The sequence below is a fragment of the Boleophthalmus pectinirostris genome, unplaced genomic scaffold, assembly GCF_026225935.1.
Source record: "Boleophthalmus pectinirostris isolate CB_2022bp ecotype Guang Dong unplaced genomic scaffold, ASM2622593v1 HiC_scaffold_2826, whole genome shotgun sequence".
In the NCBI taxonomy this organism is placed as follows: Eukaryota; Metazoa; Chordata; class Actinopteri; order Gobiiformes; family Gobiidae; genus Boleophthalmus; species Boleophthalmus pectinirostris.
Window position 1 is genome coordinate 733,145 of NW_026571291.1, and position 11,237 is coordinate 744,381.

Consider the following 11,237-nt stretch of genomic DNA (forward strand, 5'->3'; position numbering starts at 1 on the left):
TGGTTTAATTAGAGTCACAAAGGTCACAAAGGTCAAAAAGGTCAAAAAGGTCACGCTAGGGATGATGTAAGCCCTTCACCTTTGACCTGTCACACACTCGCCCCAATCAATAAAACAATACGATCAATATCCAAAAGCTCCAATTATAAAACCCACCGACTGTGACACTGGAACAAACAGGGGAAGGAGTTTACGTTTGGGCGTCCGTCACCTGCTCGTTTCTATGGATACGCGGGGGGTATCGATATCCAAGTCTCACGATACGATATCGTCACGGATATTTATTGTGATATCGTGGGAAAACTCACGATATTACGACATTATCCATAATAACAAAAGTGTCATTATAAAATATTTGAGCATCATTTGTTAAAACATTTATTGTCATTTTCATATCAGAGACATTTTAAACAGACTGAAAAGACTTGAGTTGCAAAATTCAAGTAACAAATAAACAATGTTTTAGTGCGACTTTAGTAAACTACAAAACCGCTTCGCTTGATGGAGCATCACGGCTGCTGGAGTCCGACAGAATCTGAACCACATCAGCACAAGGAGCTGGTTTTTTTTTCAGTGTTTACAGTTTATGCAAATGAGTCATGTGGTTTTAAGTTTCCTTTCTGTAAAACGTAAACAAATGTGCGCAAAGCTGCATTAAACACATTATTACTCTGTGTATATTTGAGTCGTCCTCGTAGGAAATAAAAAAAAAAAACTTAAATGTGCTGATAGTTATACTTTGATTCCAGTTTTGTCACTGACCTTTTAAACCTGACGGTGTCACTGTGGAAAATGTAAATCTCTCTTTTCATATTCTGTGATGTATTTGTTTATTTCTTGAGCTGTTGTGAGGCAGTTCTGTTGTAAATGCTTCACATAGAGTTTTTTGTCCTGACTTGATTTTCTGAACACATTCTTGAACATTTTCGGGGTGTGAGTTTATCCATTTATCTCCTGAGGTGAACCTAACACTGCGTTCTGTCTGCACACAGTCTGTTGTTTGTCCATCACCTCATTTCATGTCACGACAAACACAAAATACTTCTAGTAATAATACTTCTAATACTTCTTCTACTTCTTCTAAATACTTCTCAGGCTTAAAAGTCGCTGATGACGCGGCCGCAAAGGATCATGGTCCATGTAGTTTACTGTGCCCCACAGGAGAGACTGAACATTATTATTTTTACCTAAAGTGTCACAGTTTAACAGTGTGACGAGACCAGGACGATATCGTGGCACATGCTGCTCACAGACTCCAGAAAGAACACACTCACAGTTTGTTTATAAGGCAGGAATACAGAAATACAGAGCGTTCAGTTCACATCTCCCCAAAATATGAACACGTTCATGAACTATTGTTCAATGCACACGTTCAGGTACGACACTGAGTACAGGTGTGCTGGTTGTCGTGTTTTGGTTTAGTTTTTGTGTTAGTTTTGTGTCTTACCGTCCGAGCGGTGGATACAGGTGTGCTGGTTGTCGCTGAGGAAGAAGCCGTGGGTGCACTGACACTCGTAGCTGCCCATGGTGTTCACACAGACCTGCTGACAGCCGCCGTTGTTGTCGGCGCATTCGTCCACATCTGCGGGGAAACAGAATCAAGCTCATGAACAGGTCCTGAGGTGGAGAATCAGAGAGCAGGAACCTAGGGCTGACGGTACAGACGGCCAGAACGTAGACGGACGGAGCAAAGACGGACAGAGCAAAGACGGACAGAACAAAGATGGACAGAACAAAGATGGACGGAGCAAAGACGGACAGAGCAAAGACGGACGGAGCAAAGATGGACGGAGCAAAGACGACAGAACAAAGACGGACAGAGCAAAGACGGACGGAGCAAAGACGGACGGAGCAAAGATGGACGGAGCAAAGACGACAGAACAAAGACGGACAGAGCAAAGACGGACGGAGCAAAGACGGACGGAGCAAAGACGGACGGAGCAAAGATGGACGGAGCAAAGACGACAGAACAAAGACGGACAGAGCAAAGACGGACGGAGCAAAGACGGACAGAGCAAAAATGGACGGAGCAAAGACGGACAGAGCAAAGATGGACAGAGCAAAAATGGACGGAGCAAAGACGGACGGAGCAAAGATGGACAGAGCAAAGATGGACAGAGCAAAGATGGACAGAGCAAAGACGGACAGAGCAAAAATGGACAGAGCAAAGATGGATGGAGCAAAGACGGACAGAACAAAGATGGACAGAGCAAAGATGGACAGAGCAAAGACGGACAGAGCAAAAATGGACAGAGCAAAGATGGACGGAGCAAAGATGGACAGAACAAAGATGGACAAAACAAAGATGGACAGAGCAAAGATGGACAGAGCAAAGATGGACAGAGCAAAGATGGACAGAACAAAGATGGACAAAACAAAGATGGACAGAGCAAAGATGGACAGAGCAAAGACAGACAGAGCAAAGATGGACAGAGCAAAAATGGACAGAACAAAGATGGACAGAGCAAAGATGGACAGAGCAAAGATGGACAGAGCAAAGACAGAGCAGATGGACAGAGCAAAAATGGACAGAACAAAGATGGACAGAGCAAAGATGGACAGAACAAAGATGGACGGAGCAAAGATGGACGGAGCAAAGATGGACAAAACAAAGATGGACAGAGCAAAGACGGACAGAGCAAAGACGGACAGAGCAAAGACGGACAGAGCAAAGATGGACAGAGCAAAGATGGACAGAGCAAAAATGGACAGAACAAAGATGACAGAGCAAAAACAAAAAATGGACAGAGCAAAAAGATGGACAGATGGACAGAGCAAAGATGGACGAACAAAGATGGACGGAGCAAAGATGGACGGAGAAAATGGACAAAACAAAGATGGACAGAGCAAAGACGGACAGAGCAAAGATGGACAGAGCAAAATGGACAGAACAAAGATGACAGAGCAAAAAATGGACAGAGCAAAAATGGACAGAGCAAAGATGGACAGAGCAAAAATGGACAGAACAAAGATGGACAGAGCAAAGAACAAAGATGGACGGAGCAAAGATGGACGGAGCAAAGATGGACAAAACAAAGATGGACAGAGCAAAGACACAGAGAAAGAGGACAGAGCAAAGATGGACAGAGCAAAATGGACAGAAAAATGACAGAAATGGACAGAGCAAAAATGGACAGAGCAAAGATGGACGGAGCAAAGATGGACGGAGCAAAGATGACAGAACAAAGACGGACGGAGCAAGATGGACAGAATAAAGATGGACAGACCAAAGATGGACAGAGCAAAGATGGACAGAACAAAGATGGACGGAGCAAAGATGGACGGAGCAAAGATGGACAGAACAAGATGGACAGAGCAAAGACGGACAGACAAAGACGGACAGAGCAAAGATGGACAGAGCAAAAATGGACAGAACAAAGATGACAGAGCAAAAATGGACAGAGCAAAAATGGACAGAGCAAAGATGGACGGAGCAAAGATGGACGGAGCAAAGATGGACAGAACAAAGACGGACGGAGCAAAGATGGACAGAATAAAGATGGACAGACCAAAGACGGACAGACGGCTCCACTGACTCTTGTATTAACTCGCTCTATATGATTTTGAGGTTAGACTTGTAACGATAATCAATAAATCAATTAATCGTACGACAACTTTTAAGGAGCTCAATAACTTTTCCAACCGTGATAAATTCTTTTTGCATGTTTGGTTGTTTTCCTCATCTCTCTCTCTTTCCACCAAAGAGACTGAATATCAAAAGGCTTCTATGCTCTCGGACTCCTCGTTTGATTAGTAATGAGTAACTGTAATGACGCTTGAATGAACGTGTCAGCGTAGACTCAACGGATGATTTGTTCATCATTAAAGAGGATGCGCGCGCAGCCTGAGAGCAGAAAGCGTCGTTGTCTGTGCGCTGAACATGAAGCCGCAACACAAGCGCCGCCGTCAGAACCAAAACAGTTCATCTCCGTGTGACAAAACATGTCACGACGTCAAATCAACACGAGTGAGTGTAACATGTCTCAACGGTCACATGCGTCAAATGCAGCGAGCGCAAACGACGAGAAGAAATGACTCAAACCCCAACAGCCGATAAACCCAAACCCGAGCAACACAACTAGCCCCAAAAGAGCCCGATATCCACCGAAATCCCACCAAACACCGACACAACACCAGACAGGACAGAGGCTCCCTCAGAGTGAAAGAGGATCCTGTGTCGCAGGTTCATACGAACATTTCAAGACCAAAACGCCGAGGCCACAGCAGCAGCCAGAGAGACGAGACACAATAAAAAAATAAAACCAAAAATAAGAAAACAAAAAAACAACAGTTGTCTTCATTATTTGTCTCCAAAACCAAAATGAAAAAACAGATAATGATTTGTTTTTTTCAGTTTTTGATTTGGTGTTTAAATGAAAAATGGAAAAAACGGATAACGACTGTTTCCTGTTTACGTGATTTCCGTGACTGAGATGCCGAACTGAACCAGGACTGATCCAGGTCTGAGACCAGACTGGGACCAGATTGGGACTGAGACCAAGACCAGACCAGGACCAGACTGGGACCAGACCGGGACTGAGGGTCCAAGGGTCTGAGGGTCCGAGCCTCAGCTTCGAGCTCTGGCCCTGCCATGGGCTCTGAGCCTCTGGTCTGGTCTCGGCCTGGTCTCAGTCTGGTCCCAGCCTGGTCTCAGTCTGGTCCCGGTCTGGTCCCGGTCTGGTCCCGGTCTGGTCCCGGTCTGGTCTCGGCCTGGTCTCAGTCTGGTCTCAGTCTGGTCCCGGTCTGGTCCGGTCTGGTCTCGGCCTGGTCTCAGTCTCGATCTGGTCCTGGTCTCAGTTCTGATCTCATCTCAGTCTGGTCCTGGTCTGGTCCGGGACCTGGATCAGTCCTGGTTCAGTCCGGCATCGCAGACGCAGAAGTTACGAAAACAGGAAACGGCCGTTTTTTCAGTATTATCGTTTATCGCAATAAATTCTTGGTCTGTGAATCGTCCAGCAAAATCTGTTATTGTTACGGGCCTAATTGAGGTTTTTGTTTTACTATCTTGTCCCAGAATCAAGATATGAACATTAATAATACCAAGCGTCGAGGGAGAAGCAGTAGAAACGGTGAACTCTTATAAATACTCGGGGACTGTGTTTGATTCCTCCCTAAGGTTTGATTAAAACATGAGCGAATGATCTGAGGGAGGAGCTTCATTTAACCGGAGCCAAACGCTTCAAGAGTCTGAGCTTGAACCATATAAAGTCACATCACAGACTCGTTATCAGCGGCCGACGGTGGACTGGTCTCTGTCCTGGTTTCTGTTGGACACTGGACACGTTTACAGAATGTTTTTTTTTTTTTATTCAGAATTGGTTGTTCCGAGTTAAACAGGTCAGAATTCAAATATTTTCTTTCGAGTTGACATGGAAATAATAATTCTGAATTGAGGTTTAGACGGAAAACTGGTGAAATGGTCTTTATTGAATGTGTGTGAGCGTCTGGGGTGGGCACATCCCGCATCCCGCTCACAAGTCCAAAGAGACGCGGATCAAAGTCCCGAGACACGACAAACACGCGCCAAACCACCGGGATTATTTTTAACAAGAATAAACGAGAAACATGATAAAGGAAGAAATTTATTTGGCTTTAAAATTTAAATAAACCAAACACTTCTGAATTAAGTTGAATTCTGAATCATTTAGGTCCAGTTTAGACCTGGTTTAGTCCTGGTTTAGTCCTGGTTTAGTTTAGACCTGGTTTAGTCCTGGTTTAGTCCTGGTTTAGTCCTGGTTTAGTCCTGGTTTAGACCTGGTTTAGTTTAGACCTGGTTTAGTCCTGGTTTAGTCCTGGTTTAGACCTGGTTTAGTCCTGGTTTAGTCCTGGTTTAGTCCTGGTTTAGACCTGGTTTAGTTTAGACCTGGTTTAGTCCTGGTTTACTCCTGGTTTAGTCCTGGTTTAGACTTGGTTTAGACCTGGTTTAGTCCTGGTACAGTCCTGGTTTAGACCTGGTTTAGTCCTGGTTTAGTTTAGTCCTGGTTTAGTCCTGGTTTAGTTCTGGTTTAGTCCTGGTTTAATCCTGGTTTAGACCTGGTTTAGTCCTGGTTTAGTTTAGTCCTGGTTTAGTTCTGGTTTAGACCTGGTTTAGTCCTGGTTTAGTCCTGGTTTAGACCCGGTTTAGTCCTGGTTTAGACCTTGTTTAGACCTGTTTAGACCTGGTTTAGTCCTGGTTTAGTCCTGGTTTAGACCCGGTTTAGTCCTGGTTTAGACCTTGTTTAGACCTGGTTTAGACCTGGTTTAGTCCTGGTTTAGACCTTGTTTAGACCTGGTTTAGACCCGGTTTAGTCCTGGTTTAGACCTTGTTTAGACCTGGTTTAGTCCTGGTTTAGACCCGGTTTAGTCCTGGTTTAGTCCTTGTTTAGACCTGGTTTAGTCCTGGTTTAGACCCGGTTTAGTCCTGGTTTAGACCTTGTTTAGACCTGGTTTAGTCCTGGTTTCAGTCCTGGTTTAGACCTGGTTCAGTCCTGGTTTAGTCCTGGTTTAGTCCTGGTTTAGACCTGGTTTAGTCCTGGTTCAGTCCTGGTTCAGTCCTGGTTTAGTCCTGGTTTAGTCCTGGTTTAGTCCTGGTTTACTCCTGGTTTAGTCCTGGTTTAGACCTGGTTTAGTTCTGGTTTAGTCCTGGTTTAGTCCTGGTTTAGACCTGGTTTAGTCCTGGTTTAGACCTGGTTTAGATCTGGTTCAGTTCTGGTTTAGACCTGGTTTAGTTTAGTCCTGGTTTAGTCCTGGTTTAGTTCTGGTTTAGTCCTGGTTTAATGATGGTTTAGTTTAGTTCTGGTTTAGACCTGGTTTAGTCCTGGTTTAGTCCTGGTTTAGTTCTGGTTTAGACCTGGTTTAGTCCTGGTTTAGTCCTGGTTTAGTTCTGGTTTAGTCCTGGTTTAGTCCTGGTTTAGTTCTGGTTCATTCTGTACGCGGTGCAAAACTCCAGCGTCTCGATCGATGTTTCTTGTGTCTGTGATGTTGTATTTTTGAGTCTGTGAGTTCGTGTTCGTTCTGATGAATCATCGTAAATTTTCATTTGGTGATTTTAATTCTCGACGTCGCAACTTTTCAATTCGTATTCTGATGCATAAAATACACACAGTATATTTTATTTACGACTGGACTCAATCGAGAGTTTACGAATATTTATTTTACGCTCAACTACAGACAAATACACACACAAATATTTCTGAAAGTTTTCTGACGTCAAACCCAATTCTTAAAAATAGTGACTCAACTCTGACTCGTAAGTCCCGCCTCTTTTATTTTGACCTCAACAGCTGCTGTAACAACACATCTGTACTGAGGAAAGACACGTTTAGACCCGGTTTAGTCCTGGTTTAGACCTGGTTTAGACCTGGTTTAGACCTGGTTTAGACCTGGATTTAGTCCTAGTTTAGTCCTGGTTTAGTCCTAGTTTAGTCCTGGTTTAGACCTGCTTTAGACCTGGTTTAGTCCTGGTTTAGACCTAGTTTAGTCCTAGTTTAGACCTGGTTTAGACCTGGTTTAGTCCTGGTTTAGACCTGGTTTAGTCCTAGTTTAGTCCTGGTTTAGACCTGGTTTAGTCCTAGTTTAGTCCTGGTTTAGACCTGCTTTAGACCTGGTTTAGACCCGGTTTAGTCCTGGTTTAGACCTGGTTTAGACCTGGTTTAGACCCGGTTTAGTCCTGGTTTAGACCTTGTTTAGACCTGGTTTAGACCTGGTTTAGTCCTGGTTTAGACCTGGTTTAGACCTGGTTTAGTCCTAGTTTAGACCTGGTTTAGTCCTGGTTTAGACCTGGTTTAGTCCTGGTTTAGACCTGGTTTAGTCCCGGTTTAGTCCTGGTTTAGACCTTGTTTAGACCTGGTTTAGACCTGATACAGTCCTGGTTTAGACCTAGTTTAGACCTGGTTTAGTCCTGGTTTAGACCTGGTTTAGACCTGGTTTAGTCCTGGTTTAGACCTGGTTTAGACCTGGTTTAGTCCCGGTTTAGTCCTGGTTTAGACCTAGTTTACATCTGTACTGAGGAAAGACACGTTTTTACTCAGATACTGGAGGAAATAATCCGGTATGTTCCTTTAAATAAAACACAACAGTCCAATCGTGTGAAGTGAACCGTTTTAATTCGTTTTTAATCGGTTTAATGAGTAAATATGAGTTTTTTTCCACACTTTTTGTCCGTTCGTGTTGTGTCTTTTGTGTGTTTTGTGTGTTTTGTGTTCTTTTGTGTGTCCTCTGGCTCCCACGCGCCGTGACGCAGCTCCTCTCTCACCTCTGCACCAGCGAAGCCCGTTCAAAAAGTCATTTCAAACACAAATAAACTGCACTTCCAGCTCAGCGCCCCAATGAACTCCGCCGCACAAGGCCAGACAAATAAACACGAAGAAGAGGAGGGAGCGAGGAACTCACACTCACGGGTTTAACACGCTCAGGCCGGGGCCAGGAAAAGAACCCAGAAAACCAGACGCTCGACGAGACCAAAACGAAAATCCAAACTAGATCCTGGTTTTACCGCAGGTTTGGATCCGAAAAAACAAAAAAGTCCCAGAACGTTTCCTGAAAGTGTTTAGAACAAACTGGATCTGGATCAGAACGAGAATAAAACACAGAGACTAAAACACACACATGGACCTGGTTTAGTCCTGGTTTAGACCTGGTTTAGACCTGGTTTAGTCCTGGTTTAGACCTGGTTTAGACTTAGTTTAGACCTGGTTTAGACCTAGTTTAGACCTGGTTTAGACCTGGTTTAGACTTAGTTTAGACCTGGTTTAGACCTGGTTTAGTCCTGGTTTAGACCTTTAGACCTGGTTTAGACCTTAGTTTAGACTGGTTTAGACCTGGTTTTAGACCTGGTTTAGACCTGGTTTAGACTTAGTTTAGACCTGGTCTAGACCTGGTTTAGTCCTGGTTTAGACTTAGTTTAGACCTGGTTTAGACCTGGTTTAGACCTAGTGTATACCTGGGTTAGACCTAGTTTAGACCTGGTTTAGACCTGGTTTAGACCTGGTTTAGACCTAGTTTAGACCTAGTTTAGACCTGGTTTAGACCTGGTTTAGACCTAGTTTAGACCTAGTTTAGACCTAGTTTAGACCTAGTTTAGACCTAGTCCTAGTTTAGACCTGTTTAGTTTTAGACCTGGTTTAGACCTGGTTTTAGACCTGGTTTAGACCTGGTTTAGACCTAGTTTAGACCTGGTTTTAGACCTGGTTTAGACCTAGTTTAGACCTGGTTTAGACCTAGTTTAGACCTAGTTTAGACCTGGTTTAGACCTGGTTTAGACCTAGTTTAGACCTGGTTTAGACCTAGTTTTAGACCTAGTTTAGACCTGGTTTAGACCTGGTTTAGACCTGGTTTAGTTTAGACCTGGTTTAGACCTGGTTTAGACCTGGTTTAGACCTAGTTTAGACCTAGTTTAGACCTGGTTTTAGACCTGGTTTAGACCTAGTTTAGACCTGGTTTAGACCTGGTTTAGACCTAGTTTAGACCTGGTTTAGACCTGGTTTAGACCTAGTTTAGACCTAGTTTAGACCTGGTTTAGACCTGGTTTAGACCTGGTTTAGACCTGGTTTAGACCTGTTTTAGACCTAGTTTAGACCTAGTTTAGACCTAGTTTAGACCTAGTTTAGACCTGGTTTAGACCTGGGTTAGAACTAGTTTAGACCAGGTTTAGACCTGGTTTAGACCTAGTTTAGACCTGGTTTAGACCTGGTTTTAGGGTTTTAGACCTAGTTTTAGACCTGGTTTTAGACCTGGTTTAGACCTAGTTTAGACCTAGTTTTAGAGACCTAGTTTAGACCTGGTTTAGACCTAGTTTAGACCTAGTTTAGACCTGGTTTAGACCTGGTTTAGACTTAGTTTAGACCTGGTTTAGTCCTGGTTTACATCTGGTATAGACCTGGTTTAGACCTAGTTTTAGACCTGGTTTAGACCTAGTTTAGACCTAGACCTTTTAGACCTAGTTTAGACCTAGTTTAGACCTGGTTTAGTCCTGGTTTAGACCTAGTTTTAGACCTGGTTTAGAGACCTAGTTTAGACCTGGTTTAGACCTAGTTTAGACCTAGTTTAGACCTGGTTTAGACCTGGTTTAGACTTAGTTTAGACCTGGTTTAGTCCTGGTTTACATCTGGTATAGACCTGGTTTAGACCTAGTTTAGACCTGGTTTAGACCTAGGTTTAGACCTAGTTTAGACCTAGTTTTGACCTAGTTTAGACCTAGTTTAGACCTGGTTTAGTCCTGGTTTAGACCTAGTTTAGACCTAGTTTAGACTTAGTTTTGACCTGGTTTAGACCTGGTTTAGACCTAGTTTAGACCTGGTTTAGACCTAGTTTAGACTTAGTTTAGACCTGGTTTAGACCTGGTTTAGTCCTGGTTTACATCTGGTTTAGACCTGGTTTAGACCTAGTGTAGACCTGGTTTAGTCCTGGTTTACATCTGGTTTAGACCTGGTTTAGACTTAGTTTAGACCTGGTTTAGACCTGGTTTACATCTGGTTTAGACCATTTTTAGATCCGGTTTAGACCTGGTTTTATACCTGAGAATCTCAAAAAGTAAAAGGAGATGTTCACTTTGAAAACTACCACTTCATGACATCACAAGGTGGAACAGAGCGTTTGGAGCTTTGCAGATGTAGACAGATGAACAATAAAGTTTTACTCGAACATGTGAATGAAACAAAACACAAGTCCAGGTTTGTTTTTGAGGAGGAAACATTAGAACTCGACTTAAAGCGACAAGAGTCAGTTTGGTGTTGGGACGTTTAAAGAGACGGTTTGAATTTTCCTCTTGGTCGTATTTGGTCGTAAACACAGAAACACGAAAAGAACACGGAAGAAACTCAGATTATGAACTCTGAAACCAAACATTTACCGAAAAAGATTTAAAAATGTGTGAAAACGTCAGAGAAAGAAACTGACTGAACATGTGAAAACGAGAAGAAAGATTCAACTGAAGTCCAAACGGAGAAGAACCTCAACAGGAAAGAGACGAGAGAAAAGGAAAAAGAAATAGAGAGAGAGAGAAGAGAGAGAGAGTGAGGAGAGAGGGATGAGGACAGAAGCTCGAGGAAAGAGGAATGAGAGATGATAGAGGGATGAGTGGGGATGAGTGGTAGGATTGAGGGATGAGTGTGGAGGACAGAGGGATGAGTGTGGAGGATAGAGGGATGAGTGTGGAGGATAGAGGGATGAGTGTGGATGAGTGCGGAGGATAGAGGGATGAGTGTGGAGGATAGAGGGATGAGTGTGGAGGATAGAGGGATGAGTGTGGAGGATAGAGG

The 11,237-nt window shown here is 43.5% G+C and overlaps 1 protein-coding gene across 1 annotated transcript in view; it reads right to left on the minus strand.

Annotated features, from left to right (window-relative positions):
* The window catches only part of LOC110173713 (signal peptide, CUB and EGF-like domain-containing protein 1), a gene marked incomplete at its 5' end in the record, with an annotated part of 198,737 nt that overhangs the window by 167,315 nt on the left and 20,185 nt on the right, over positions 1 to 11,237 (minus strand). The window contains 2 exons of the mRNA XM_055160027.1: positions 1,448 to 1,582; positions 1,662 to 3,537. Of these exons, the coding sequence (XP_055016002.1) occupies positions 1,448 to 1,582; positions 1,662 to 3,537 (2,011 nt within the window). The remainder of the gene's footprint in view (positions 1 to 1,447; positions 1,583 to 1,661; positions 3,538 to 11,237) is intronic.